Here is a 14,696-nt window from a genome sequence, read left to right as displayed (position 1 = left end):
TCTAATTGTATAGCTCAGTAGGTTCAACATGTTGACTGATGATCTGCAGATCCTGGGTTCAAGTCTAGCAAGGGTTTATTTGTTAGCTCACCTCAAGCTTTTCTTATCACCCGTTGTCCCATCGTCGCAAACCGCGGGTTATTGTTTCATTCTATTTCACAAACAAGAAATAGAATGAAACAATAATCCGTGGTTTGCGACGATACCGTTGTCCGTCCGTAAACTTTTCACATTTTCGACTTCTTCTCAAGAACCACTGGGCCAATTTCAACCAAACTTGGCAAAATGCAATTTTGGGTGAAGGGGATTCAACATTATTCAAATGAAGGGCGACACCCTTCTCCAAGGGGAGATAATAGCAAATACACTTACAAATTTTAAAAATCTTCTCCAGAACCACTGGACCAATTTTAACACAAAGCATCCTTGGTGGAAGTGAAGTCATTACAAGTTGTTTAAATTAAAGTCCAAGTCATCCAAGTTTGTTAAAAAAAAAAACCTCTTGACATGGGGGAGGTCATTACAATTTACTAGGAGCAAAAATGTATTGTTGACTTTCAAAAATCTTCTGATGAACTTACAATGCAGCAAAAATGTGTTTCTTTGGACCTTGAAGTTTGACCTACTTTTTAAAACAAAACCTGGCCTATTCAATGTCTCCTGAACTATTTAATATCTTTGTATTTTTTACACGGGAAGTCCTTTCATTTCATACTATGACCTTGGAATTTGACCTACTTCTAAGAAAACATAACCTGTTACATATCTTAGTAACTACTCAAGATAAGGCTTTCATATTTTATATGTAGATTCATGAAAAGAATTTGTGATACAGCTGTATTTGATCTTGTAACCATGACCCAGTTCTTAAAAACCTGAATCAATATTTTTGAACTATTTAAGTTACTAATAAAGCTTTTTTGTGTATATATTCTAAATGGCAAGACCTTGACCTGGAAGTTCGACCTACATTTAATAAAAATCTGACCTATTCAACATCTCCTGGACTATTTGAGATGGAGCTTTCATATTTTTTATATTCATTTCTTATGCTAGATATTAAACTATGGTCTATGACCTTGGTCTTATCCATACAGAACAGCAAGATCATGTTAGTCATATTGGGGGGTAGTCATATTGGGGTTTAGGCATCTAGCTCTGTGTTATGTGAATTCATTTGTGTTGTGATCCTTTGGGACTATGTTGAGGCAATAATATGGGGTAAAATTTTCATGGGAATAAAAATGGATAAAAGAAATCTTTTAAAACTCACAACAGCAGGGCCAAGATGACTCATGTGAGCACTGTGGCTCATAGGCCTTGTTTCAGATTACTGTTTATCATAACTGCATTTTCAACTAAATTTGAAAATTATTATTGAACATATTTTTCACTTTCCATCAGATCAGATTTCTCAGGTGTGTTATTCCTCCTTAAGGACATACAATACCCCTCCCACCAAATTGGTTATAGAATTTTGTCTGACTATTTGTAAATGTTTTAATAATTAATGCTAAAAATCCATTTTTACCACAAAATTTCCCTATGAATCCAACCACCCTTATTTCGTATTATCAAAAAATAGAAAAACATTACCCTAGGAAAATTCTGTAGTATTAAAATATGGGTTTTTAACAGTACTCAAACATTCTAAAAAACCTATGACAATCTTTTTGGTATCATATGTCCTTAAGCTAGTCCCAAGGACTTCTTTCCTTTTATGTTAAATCCAATCAGCTTTTTCATATAAATCATTCATACAATGGCCACTCTGAATCCAACAGACAAAACGAGCCGATTAATATTCACTTCTCTATGATAAAATAGTTCCCACAAAGAAGTCCATCAAGCCCAATACATTGTCACAGGAGTAGAGGTCCATTTCTTCTGAAGGTTACACAGAATGAATGAGATATGCACAAAACACTTCTTTTATATTGTAATCGAGTTAATCATTCACACAGTTTAAACATGTGTAGGAATACTGGTAACAATGGATTATTTCAAGTTCAATTTTTAATTAAGAGACTACAGTCAGTAAAATGTCTCATGCTTCTTGGCACATGGTTGGGGTAGAATGTCTCAAATACTGCCTTATTAATCAAATGTATTATGTATCTACATGACAACCAGGGAGATTATTGAACCACCTGCAGTGTAATAAATTCACTCTGTTTAGCACTAGTTACTCTTGTATTTACTGTACTTGGAAACAAAGTTGAAGACTAGCATACTGATAAATATAGAAGCACCTTTATCCAGGTCTATGACAATGGGATTTCATGTGTTGCAGCATATCTACCATATACATAATGGAAAAGCTGTCTCTCTATGTCAATCAGAAGGGAGCTGGCCCCCAAACGAAATAAATGAGGAGACAACCATTCATCTCCAAGCTCCTCCTTCATCAGGGACAACCATGTACAAGCATCTTTGGCACTCCTTATTCCACCTGCAGGTTTAAACCCTACTTTCTGTCCAGTTCGCTGGTGGTACTCTCGAATGGCTCGCACCATAACTAAAGCCACGGGCAAGATGGCGTTTACTCCTTCTTTTCCTGTTGAGGTTTTGATGAAGTCTGCTCCTGCCATCATACAAGCCATACTTGCTTTGTAAACATTTACCATGGAGCCTAACTCACCAGTGGCTAAGATGGTCTTCATATGAGCCTCTCCGCAAGCCTCCCTCATCATACGCACCTCCTCATACACCCCTTTCCAATTTCCCTCCAAAGCGTACTGGCGATTGATGACAATGTCAATTTCTTTGGCTCCATCTGCTACTGCCATTCTAATCTCCTCCAGACGAGTTTTGAGGGGCACTTGTCCCGTTGGAAATCCTGTTGCTACAGAGGCGACAGGAATATCAGAACGATTTGCGGCCCTGAGGAACTTCACGCTTTCCGCTACTCTGTTGGGGTACACACATACAGCTCCCACTGAAATGCCTTCATTTTCCATCTCAACTGCTTTCAGGATATCTTTCCCGACAGGATTTGCTGCCTTGAAACACAATCTACAAGAGAAGTAAAATGTAAAAAGATCTGTTCATACACGTTACTTCACCAACTTGAAAGAATTGTCAAATTGACAGTGTTTATCAAACATGTGCTTCAACATTTTAATTAAATAATGCTTTTTTAAATACAGAAGTCTTCTATAATGCTGTCTATGGGCGTCTTTTCACAAAATAAGAACATCAGTCTGTTTTAATATAAATATAGAGCACCTTGACACATTTGAGGGGGTATCGTCCCCTGCCAAAGTCGTTAAATCGATGCACGTTACAGCGCGCAGCAGCCATGCTGCTTGCCATTGCTTCTTGACTGTTCTGCGGGTCCCAAGAGTTTCTGCTCTGCGCTTGACAGCCGGTAGATTGACATAAATATTATCAAACCAACTTGAATCATACTCAACTCCTGGGTTTCTGGCCGACATTTTCAGGCACGTTCGGTTTAATGACACGATATATGCACACTAGTTCTTATACGTTGGGCCTCTTCAGAACAATGTTTATGCATTTTATTATGATTTTATTTCAACCACTGTGTTTCGTATTCTTAATGCATATCTTATCATTTCTGCAAGTGCACATTTAAATGAACAATTTTTTTGGTTATCGGATTTCGTTGTACATAGCATCATTGTATTACATTTAGCCACCTGAACGCACCCGTCAACCTCACAAGAACGTTTGAATAAGGGTGATACAAATTGTATTTTCAAGCCTTAAATTGACATCGATATATTTTTGATAGAGCTGTCGGACTCAGTTTCAACCTCAACGTTGTTAAATGGAAACATTTCGGACACTAGGTCTTCTGCGAAAGACTTGTCACACCTTCACACGCCTTTGTAATGCAAGGTCTGCAATTATCTGTCAGGAATGTCAGTTTGATGTAAATCGTACGTCGAGGTCACATACATGTGTTGTGATCATGAAAATTGTTTTACGATTTTTTTTTTATTTCTGTTGTGTTTTAAACAGGGTTAGTGATTCACTCTTATGAACAACTTTTGATTCATGAATGTTGACAGTTCAGAATTCTGCCTGCCTTTAAAGATGATGCAATAGAAAAATGACATTGTTTTAATTTGAAATAGTGACAGTTATGAAACTCCTGATATGAGATGTATTTTATAATTTCAAGACTTCTTACAAACAATATTCATTAAATCAAATAACTGTTTCATGTTTAACAATAAGGGAGAAAATGCAACTGACCAGAATGGGATTCGAACCTGGGCCCTGAATCTGTAGTTGAGTACTCTACCTTGAAAGTGGTGATAAAATCTGTCTGACCATCATATTCCTCCCTCCTTAAATGTCTTAACACTTTAAACAGGTTGGGAACACTTTTCCTGTGATTATCATTAGCGAGAAAGTAAATAAGACCAAAAACAAGCGTTTTGTTGTCTTTATTGAAAATCTGGCAAATTCCGTGCAATGCTGAATTAGTGCAACACACACTTAACATGGCGTGAATCGTCTCTGTAAAATTGACAACAGTAAAAAAATTTCATATCAAAATTGGTGTGTAAGAGGAAAGGAGTCTGAAATCAAATGCACATTGTGAGTGTTTTTGTTTCAATTGATATATTTGCAGAAGTATAGACATTTTAGCACTTTTTCTTCATTTCAAGTGAAAGACAAAGAGATTTACTCCACGGGTGTTTTTCTCGGTTGTACGGAATATATATACTCTCGCTAGAGAGGGATAATCGCGTTTTTGTGAGAATATCTCGTCATCAAAGATGTGTATGGGCTGGCCGAGTTGCAGTTTGGAAAATTATGCACACTTGCATTCACGAAGTAAAAACATGCACATATTTAATATATTTTATAAGTATGAAGCTTTGAATGGCCGCAATAGGTATTTAGTGTGATAATGACCTTGACCTTTGGATTTCAAAAGCAACATGAATCTTGAATGTCATCAGGATTTGAAGTCTGATAAACATGCACCAGCAAGTACATTTATATAAAAGTTAGAGGCAAGCTCAAATCTACAGTATATAGTGAAAAAGAGACTTTGACCTCAAAATAAATAGGAACCTTCCTCTTTTGGATGTGATCATGTTATGCAAGTCTCACAAAGATGCACCATAAAGTATGAAAGTTAGAGACCGGACAAGCTAATTGTGGACACCCCCCGCCCGACCGACTGGACGCCCATCCTTCGCCAATTTAAAAACTGAGATTTGCTACGCAACTCGGCTAACAAAAACTGAATCCAAGAAACAAACTGAATCCCAAGAGACAAATTGAATCCTATCCGACAGAAGATGAACTGAATCCCAGCAAAGTGAAATTGTAATAGACAAAATAAAACTGAATCCTTTAAATAGGCAAATCAATATTGCAATAGACAGACAGAACCCTAGATTCTAACAGACAAACTTTTACTGGCCAAATAGAGAAATATCTGATGGTTTGATACATAATTATGCATTTCAGACAAATTACATGGTGTGAAAAAAGAGCTTTCCAAATCGGTGTTAAGAGGATGACCGACAATGATAAAGAGTTAATCAACCTTAGCGATTCCTGTGTGAAGGTAAGGTAATCAATACAAGGATTTATCAAGGGGCAAAGACCCCTAAATGGTACAAAATGACAAGGGGGTGGTGTTGCAACACTGTTAACCACTACCATTACATTTCTATAACTTTTGTTTATACAGAGACTGAAAGAAATTGCTGAAGAAAAATCCTACCTGAGAATTATAGTGGATGGTGGGGGCTGCTCAGGATTTCAGTACAAATTTGATATAGAGTCAGAAATCCATGATGATGACAAGTAAGTGAATGAGAAACACGATAAAACCTATTGAAAACTATTCTGAGATGTTGGTAGTCTTGCTTAAAAGGCTCCTTTTCAAACCAACGCCATCTTTCAAGTCCGAGTTACTAAGTTTCCCAAATGAAATTATTGCCCAGTTATTATTCTTCCACATCTTTCTAGCACTTAAATTGTCTGCAGCTGTTCTTCATAACTGATTGATAACAGGGGGGGGGGAGTGTATTGAATGGGGATTGGGTCTAACACAGACCTCAATGGGAAAAAAATAAAATCCTATTTCAACAGACAGAACTTGAGAAATAACATAGATGCAGTCTTAGAATTTTCAACAGTGATAATGGAATGATGGCAACTACAAACTTAAGCTTCAAGAAGAAAAAAATTACACAAAGGACTCTTGGTTTGTCTATTTACCTGTCACAGTTTTTTTAAAAGCTAAGACTGTTTATTCATACAATGCAAAAGAAAGTATGTTGCAGCTTGATGATGGCTGATACTTCCTTAAAGTTCTACAACTCATGGCTTAAGAAAGCACCCTTAGGGCTACTTAAGCTTGTGACAGGAGTATTATGTACCAGTTCTTGTACTCTTGTTATATCAAAACAGACTCTTTCAGAATGATGACGGTACAAATCCACAAGCAAAAAAGAATAAAATAATACAAGAACCCCATTTGAATTTGGGTTACTACATTGACATGGTCTACTAGAAGTGGACAGTGTCATACTCTAAATTGTCCGTCTCTCAAATTGCATATACATGTACTGTAAAAGTGGTTATTTATGCGGGGGGGGGGGGGGGATTAACTTAGTGTTAATCCCCCCCGCATAAATAACCACTTTTACAGTACATGTATAAACATATTATGCAGTCACGTGTTAGCGTGTAAATTTCCCCCATGCATATAGTTATAATCATTTGATATAATATATATTGTATTCAGCTCTACCGCACAACTTTTCCCCACTCATAATGTTGGACATGGAAAAATGTGCACTTAACCCCTACATAAATAACCACTTTTACAGTACAGATATAAATAACCATTTTAAAAACTTCACTGGGCTATGAAGTAAGATGGTTATAAATAACCTGAAAAGCTTCTCAGAATTTGATCATGTGATCACCCCAATTCATTATCCCCGTGAAAATGTTTATTTTTTTTAATCAAATATAATATTTCTTAATTAAAGAATGTTGTGACATTCTGCTGTCAATGAATATATATATTTTTTTATTTTTAGAGTGTTTGAAAAAGACGGTGTTAAACTAGCTATTGACACAGATTCTCTGGAATTCCTGAGGGGATCTACCATTGACTATCATGAAGAACTCATTCGGAGTGCATTTAGAGTTATCGATAATCCCCAAGCTGAACAGGGATGCTCCTGTGGTGCCTCATTTTCAATCAAGTGAAAAAAATAACTTGATGAATTTCAGATTTAAAATTTAATGTATTGATATTGTCTACACTAAATGAAGTGAATTCTTCAGAAATCTTGCAACAGGTGTCTTCAAGTTCTGTGGAAAAACAAAAGAGGTACTGAGTTTATTTGATATGTAGGAGCCACATATCTGTGATAAGACAAAACTTCAAACATAAAACTTTGTATATGTACTTTTAAGCTAAACAATGTTGATTGATTTTTAACAGTTATTGAAGTTTATGTTCATCAATTTGTTTTGTTTTGAAATAAAATGTTAAACAGCTTACTGTTGCTATGTTGATGTAACCATCACTCAGCTGAGACAAGTCCTCATCCTTTAAGCAGTCTGGCTTCTCCTCTACGAGTAGTTTAACTTTTAACAGTAGCTCTACGGTTGTCCTGAAGTAAAGTGGCTCACAGACTTCACTGATAACTGAAGTATCTGTAACAATGCACAGAGAAAGCATTGATACAAACAAACAAGAGGCCCATGAGCTACATCGCTCACCTGAGTCACCAAGATTTTCCATATATATTTGCATGTAAAATTTTGGTTCCTATTGTGGCCCCAACCTACCCCCAGGGTCCATGATTTTTACAAACTTGAATCTGCACTATGTCAGGAAGCTTTCATGTAAATGTAAACTTCTTTGGCCCATTGAATCTTGAGAAGATTTTTGGAAGATTTTCTCTATATGTTAGTACGTAACTTTTCTGGCCAGGTGATTCTTCAGATGAAGAGTTTTGAAGATTTTCTCCCTATATATTTGTATGTGAAACTTTGATCCCCTGTTGTGGCCTCATCCTACCCCCGGGGGCCATGATTTTAACAAACTTGATTTTGCACAATGTCATGACGCTTTCGCATAAATTTCCACCTTCCTGGCCCAGTGGTTCTAAGAAGAATATTTTTAAAGATTTTCCATTTATATTTGGATCTAAAATTTTGATCCCCTATTGTGGCCCCATCCTACCCCTGGGGTCAATGAGTTTTACAAACTTGAATCTGCACTATGTCAGGAAGTTTTCATGTAAATGTAAACTTCTTTGGCCCATTCTTCAGAAGAAGATTTTAAAAGCTTTTTTTCTATATTTTGGTATGTAAAATTTTGATCCCCTGTTGTGGCCCCATCCTACCCCCAGGGGCCATGATTTTAATAAACTTGATTTTGCACTATGATGGGAAGCTTTCATGTAAATCTCAGCTTTTCTGGCCCAGTGTTTCTTGAGAAGAAGATTTTAAAAAGGTTTTCCCTCTACATGTATATTTGTAAGTAAAACTTTGATCGCCTATTGTGGTCCCATCCTACCCCCAGGGGTCATGATTTTAACAAACTTGAATCTGCACTATGTCAGGAAGCTCTCGTGTGAATTTAAGCTCCTCTGGCCCTGTGGTTCTTGAGAAGATTTTATAAATGACCCCACCCTATTTTTGCATTTTTGAGATTATCTCCCCTTTGAAGGGGGCATGGCCCTTCATTTGAACAAACTTGAAGCCTTTCACCCAAGGATACTTTGTGCCATGTTTGGTTGAAATGGGGCCCGGTGGTTCTGGAGAAGAAGATGAAAATGTGAAAAGTTTACGACGACAACAGACAAATTTTGATCAGAAAAGGTCACTTGAGGCTCCAACTCGGGTGAACTAAAAACTGGATATAATTTTTGGCTTAGTTTAGTTATAAAACATGATATGTAGTAGCAAGTACAAATATAAGAATTTTCAAGGTGTTTTTTTTTTTAATACAGTGGATGTTGTCTTAATGTCCTCTTTCCATGCTCCTAATGTCAAATGGTTTTTTTGGTGTTCTATAATTTGACCTTGAAGAAATGTATCAATGTCAAAAATTGTAATGCAGTGCATCTCGGCTTAATCTCATTGATGATGACCATGAATGAAGAAATTGATCGAGGTAAAACAAGAATTGGTACAGAGCATCTTGTCTTAATATTCTCTTTCAATATTTCAAGATTGTGGCCTGGACCAGATTCTGATGTGAAAGATTGACCTTGACGATATGAATGAGTCAAAGTAAATTTTGTTGCCGTGCATTGGTCCTTAATTCCTACTCTTCTTGTTCCAAGTCTTATGGCCTAGTCAAAATTTGTTTGAAGCATTGCAGCAAGATGAATAATAAGTCAAAACCGGACAAAAGCAAAATGCCTCCCCTTTGAAGAGGGAGACACAAATATCATAATTTATGTAAAACTTCAACCTCCACTGTGGTGCCAGAGGTCAGGGTTTGAACAAGCTAGAATTTATACAACTAACAACATGAGGATGCATGGATATTTATTTGATAAATGGTATATTTATCTGATAAATTTATACAACTATAATACATGAGGGTGCATGGATATTTATTTGATAAATGGTATATTTATTTGATTTTATACAACTTATAATACATGAGGATGCAAGGATATTTATTTGATAAATTGGATTTTTGTTGACCTTGAGAAGAACAGTTTTCAATACTTTTCCTATTTATTTCAAAGTAACCTATTGAGAAGAACCTATTGAGGCCCTGACCTTGGGGTCGTAGGAAATATATCGAAATCTACACTACATTAGGATGCTTGCATATGAACTTCGACCATGCAATGTATAACCTTTTGGCTCTTCAGAGAGGATTTAAAGAATTTCCTTACATATCCCTATATAAAATTCTATATCTCAATTGTGGCCGAACCCTAGCAGCAGGGGTGATAGTGTAAACATATTTGAATTTATTCTACATGTACTTTAAGATGCTGGCATATTAATTTGACAAATTGTACCCATACTGTTTGTAGGAGAATTTTAAAAGGATTTCCCAATATATACTGCTTACTCTATAATAATAAATATATAATAATAAAGCCTTTCTTTATCCAGGATTACATATTTAGCGATAACGCTAGTTTTCAATATGGTCCTGCATATAACATACATACAGACAGATATTAGTAAAATAAACACAGATTAAAAGAAGTAGAATACATATAAACTTAAGAAATAATTATGAAAGTAAGATAAATAGGAACAAAATGAAGCTTAAAAAGTATGGTGATAATCTCTAAGATAATTTCTCTTAAAACACGCAACACTTGTTGAGTTTTTATATTTTGACTCAAGGCATTCCACACTGTGCTCCCTGAAATGCTGAAAGATCTTCTATAATATTCTGTTTTTGCCCTGGGTTTATACAATATGTTTGAATAAGAATTTCTAGTTTGCCTCTGACTGACTTCTGATACATATTTAAAAACATTTAAATAATCTGGCATTGAACCATGTAAAACTTTATACACTAAAATGACTTTTCTATAGACAAAGTAATCTGATAGAGGCAACCAGTTAAGTTCTGTAAACATGACATTAGATGGTGTTTCAAAATTTCTGATGTTAAGAATTACCCTTGCAGCTTGTTTTTGCAATATAAGAAGCTTATTCACATTTTCAGCATCTACTTTTTTGAAATAGAATTTTCCAACTATATATACTATTTTTTCTTTGCATTAAAATGTGGGTTAATTGCTGATACTGAAACACTCATTAACAAGTCTGCAGGGCTGATAATGAGTTTCTTTCATAAATGTTATACAGAAGTACTCCCCACCGGTTGTCATGGTGAATCTGTAATCATGCAGGTGTATATTGTGTCTTTACCTGAGACATTTCACAATAAATTTTTAGGAGGAATCTTGTTCAACATGGAAACAGGAAAACATACCCCTATTCTGAAAGTACTACAGTGAATTTTAATACTGATCATTTCTCGGACTCGGTGATTGTGTGTATATATACATGCATAATAATACATCTCATTTCAAATGGACAACATCATTTCCTTTCTATTCATTTTATGCATGACATGTTTGCAAAATAATAAATCTGTAATTGGGCAAGTTTTCCATAGGTATATTAGATCAGGATTGAAATCCAAAATATATCTTATAAGAGATATAAACTTTGTTTATTTTGAACTTCAGATAAATAAAAAATAATCAGCTAGTCCTCTGGAGTTCAATTTATTGGGAGTAGACTGCAATCCAGAGTAAAACTTCTATTGTGACTCTGGCCCGGCCCTCGAAGTCATGGTGTAAATAAACTTGTATACACTACATGAGAATGTGACAAATTGTGCCTTTGTTGTTTTAAGTGTTTTAAGATTTGTAAAGACTTTTCCTGTTTATTCCCATGTAAAACTTTGAATCCCTGTTCTGGTCCATCATAGACTTTGGGTTCATGATTTGAAATAAAAAATAAAACTAACTTGAATCTTCATTATATAAGATAGTTTTCATACAAGACATAGCATTTCTGGTTCACAAAGATCCTGATTCTAGGATGGGATCACAAAGATCCTGATGCTAGCATGGGATCTCAAAGATCCCAATTTAAGCATGGGATCACAAAGATCCTGATTTAAGCATGGGGTCACAAAGATCCCATTCTAGAATGGGATCACAAAAAATGCATCACCTCTATTGCAAGCATAAGACTTAAACCACAACAATAATGTAAGGGCATAAGAAGCTTGGAAGTAGAAGAACCATACCACAAATCTTTAGATGTTCTTGCACAAACTGTAGATCCTGGACAAGGTCATCCACCTGAATCTCCTCTCGTGACAGGGAATGTGTGACATCATTAGCGCCACTCAGTACCAACATTTTCTGGGAGGAATAATGCAAGAATATAAAAAGCAACAGTAAGTACTCCGTGGCCAAGTATGATCAGGAATTTATGTGCCTTGGTACTAAACAGTAGTCATTAATCTGTCTCTGAAATAGACAATAGTTAACCTATTGATAATATAAGCCTCTATACTTACCTGTAACATTTGGAACAAATACGCAGAATTAAAGACGGACTCTGAGAAGAAACTGTTGTCTTCTGCTTCATACAACTGTTTACTGAAAGCAGTGAAAATTTAAAATCAATGTGCATAGAGTCAGAACTTCATTGAGGATGAGAAGGAATAATCCACACAAAGGGCCTGTGAATTTTCAAAGAAAAAATTCATTGTAGATGGTTTTTATTTTTCAGCATAAAATATTTAGAAAGTGCACCATAATCAGCGAGATCTGTGATGCAATTTTCATTCGTTTGTACGTATTAAACAATAGCACAAAATAAGTCATTAGAGGTATTTTGTTGGAGTTTCATTTAAAATTGTCAAAAATGTGAGGTATTTTTCAAAGTTTTGTCTAGAAGTTAAGAGCAGAAACTGTGAATTTTCATTTGCGCAAAGAAGAGGATTGTTGAATAGTTTATAAACCAAGCTTGGTTTGGGGCAGTTTATACTTTATAATAAATCATACTAAAATGTTCCAAAGCAATTCATATTTTATAAATTGGGCAAACATATATATTCATCTTGTGTTTGATGATTGCCAATTAAGCATTAACAATGAACATTAAATTACACGTTTTTCTTAGATCTGTTATTTAATACACACGAGAATGATTAGATGATCATGTCTTTGGCCTAGTTGTTCGCCATCTTTTTGCTTTTCTACGCTTTGGAACAATTTTCCCCGAGATTGTGTTTGAACTCGTCAGTAGTATTGTTATTTGTGACAATTGTATATGGAGGAAATCAGGACACATGTTGATATCTTGTGTAATGATATGGTTTTACATTTGCTAATTTCCCGTTTGAACTAGTATTGAGTGCAGTAGAGGTTGGATATCAGGTTCATACACTGAATATCGAGCTCAATGTGGGATGAGGTAGTAAAACGAGACCTAGAGCCTACATGATTAGATAATATCAATCAACAGGATCACCAAGTATGGAAAGAAAGCTTTGATCTCGACAGGACATCCAGGCCTCATCCTTGCAAAAGGATTAAAACAAGAGGCCCAAGGGCCACATCGCTCACAAGATTTTCCCTATATATTTGTATGCAAAACTTTGATCCCCCCTTGTGACCCTATCCTACCCCTGGGGGTCATGATTTTCACAAACTGAAATCTGAAATATGTCAGAACGCTTTCAGGTAAATATCACCTTTTCTGGCTCAGTGGTTCTTGAGAAGAAGATTTTTAAAGATTTTCTCTATATATTTGCATGTAAAACTGTGATCCCCAATTGTGGCCCCATCCAACCCCCGGGGGCCATGATTTGAACAAACTTGAACCTGCACTATGTTAGGAAGCTTTCATGTAAATTTCAGGTTTTCTGGTTCAGTGGTTCTTGAGAAGAAGATTTTTCCTATATATTTGTATGTAAAACTTTGATCCCCCATTGCGGCCCCATCCAACCACAGGGGGCCATGATTTGAACAAACTTGAATCTGCATTTTGTCAGGAAGCTGTCATGTAAATTTCAGCTTTTCTGGCCCAGTGGTTCTTGAGAAGAAGATTTATAAAAGACCCCACCCTATTTTTGCAATTATCTCCCCTTTGAAAGGGACATGGCCCTTCATTTGAACAAACTTGAAATCCCTTTACCCAAGGATGGTTTGTGGCAAGTTTGGTTGAAATTGGCCAAGCGGTTCTTGAGAAAATGTTGAAAATGTGAAAAGTTTACGCCGACGCGCGAGCTAAAAATGCCAGGACAATAAGAATGGATGATAATGATGATGATGAATAGTATTGTTATTTGGATAATTGTGTATGGAGGAAAGCAGGACAGATGTGTTGAAGTATTGTGTAATGATATGACAATATGCAGTTATTGACCGGGTCCGAGCACAAGTTATTTTGTTTGACCCGAGAATGGATCTGTTGCCCAAAGCCGTAGTCTGAGGGCAGATCTGTTGGGTCAAACAAAACAGCTGTTTTCTGAGGACACAGTCTATAACTGTTTTGTTATACACCTTCATTTTTTATGTTGTTTTTACTATATGCACATGGTTTGTTGATTTTGAACTTTTAACAGGACAGCATTTTTCGTGTTTCTGGTATTTGTTTCATCTAATAAATTCTGTATTTCATCAGCAGTCAAATTAGTGAACCTCACCATTATGTAAACAAAGCAGCAGACCGGGAATCATGTGACTTCCGTAGCCAAGAGAAATGGGGCAGACTATTCATAAACTGTTGATTAGTCAGTAAACCATGAGCATAAGAGTTGGTTTAAGAGTTAAAATGTTGGTTCTAAATCACACTAATTTTATATAAGAAAAAAATGATTGATTGGGGTTGATGCCGTTTTGACAATATTTCAGTCATTTTACAGCTGTTAACTAATTGAAATATGTTTGGTTGTGGGTGTTTCCCTGATGGCCTCCAGTGAGCCTACTCTTTTTCCAAAACCAGGAAATGGCCTTTTGCATGCCAAGGGGGTTGTGATCCTTGACACAGGACACCTTTTAACGTCCCATCCAACAGACATCAAAACCGAGGTGCATAATAATACATATTATGTACACTGCATTATAATTTAAAAATATTCAGTTATAGCAAACCTTATGGGCCATCGAAAAATAGCTTGTTATAAGGAAACTTGGTTATATCCAATAAAATTTTCATTA

The 14,696-nt window shown here is 35.8% G+C and overlaps 3 protein-coding genes across 3 annotated transcripts in view; 1 reads left to right on the top strand and 2 right to left on the bottom strand.

Annotated features, from left to right (window-relative positions):
* Nucleotides 1-1,915: 1,915 nt before the first annotated feature.
* LOC125652775 (deoxyribose-phosphate aldolase-like) lies at nt 1,916-3,482 on the bottom strand. The gene is made up of 2 exons (XM_048882171.2): nt 3,229-3,482; nt 1,916-3,015 (listed from the first exon to the last, which is right to left on the bottom strand). The coding sequence occupies exons 1-2, from the start codon at nt 3,435-3,437 to the stop codon at nt 2,265-2,267; spliced, it is 960 nt and encodes a 319-aa protein (XP_048738128.2). The 5' UTR covers nt 3,438-3,482; the 3' UTR covers nt 1,916-2,264.
* Nucleotides 3,483-3,675: 193 nt separating this feature from the next.
* Nucleotides 3,676-7,513, top strand: LOC125652776 (iron-sulfur cluster assembly 2 homolog, mitochondrial-like). The gene is made up of 4 exons (XM_048882172.2): nt 3,676-3,864; nt 5,458-5,557; nt 5,684-5,799; nt 7,047-7,513. Exons 1-4 carry the CDS (start codon nt 3,794-3,796, stop codon nt 7,216-7,218), a joined length of 459 nt encoding a protein of 152 aa, XP_048738129.1. The 5' UTR covers nt 3,676-3,793; the 3' UTR covers nt 7,219-7,513.
* LOC125652772 (thyroid adenoma-associated protein-like) overlaps nt 7,237-14,696 on the bottom strand; it is an 84,467-nt gene continuing 77,007 nt past the window's right edge. The window contains exons 31-34 of the mRNA XM_056165549.1: nt 12,047-12,128; nt 11,771-11,888; nt 7,517-7,671; nt 7,237-7,323 (exon numbers count right to left, since the gene is read on the bottom strand). Of these exons, the coding sequence (XP_056021524.1) occupies nt 7,270-7,323; nt 7,517-7,671; nt 11,771-11,888; nt 12,047-12,128 (409 nt within the window). The 3' untranslated portion in view covers nt 7,237-7,269. The remainder of the gene's footprint in view (nt 7,324-7,516; nt 7,672-11,770; nt 11,889-12,046; nt 12,129-14,696) is intronic.

Source organism: Ostrea edulis, chromosome 5 (assembly GCF_947568905.1).
Source record: "Ostrea edulis chromosome 5, xbOstEdul1.1, whole genome shotgun sequence".
Lineage (NCBI taxonomy): Eukaryota > Metazoa > Mollusca > Bivalvia > Ostreida > Ostreidae > Ostrea > Ostrea edulis.
Note: the sequence above shows the minus strand (reverse complement) of the source record. Positions and strands in the feature narration are given on the sequence as shown.

Bases quoted from the DNA above. Each gene is read 5' to 3' on its own strand.
- LOC125652775 (XM_048882171.2), bottom strand. From the start codon at position 3,437: ATGTCGGCCAGAAACCCAGGAGTTGAGTATGATTCAAGTTGGTTTGAT. The intron at 3,016-3,228 runs GTGCTCTATATT...CTTCTCTTGTAG, and splicing joins ACCCCCTCAAATGTGTCAAG to ATTGTGTTTCAAGGCAGCAA.
- LOC125652776 (XM_048882172.2), top strand. From the start codon at position 3,794: ATGGAAACATTTCGGACACTAGGTCTTCTGCGAAAGACTTGTCACACC. The intron at 5,558-5,683 runs GTAAGGTAATCA...TTGTTTATACAG, and splicing joins TTAGCGATTCCTGTGTGAAG to AGACTGAAAGAAATTGCTGA. The intron at 5,800-7,046 runs GTAAGTGAATGA...TTTTATTTTTAG, and splicing joins GAAATCCATGATGATGACAA to AGTGTTTGAAAAAGACGGTG.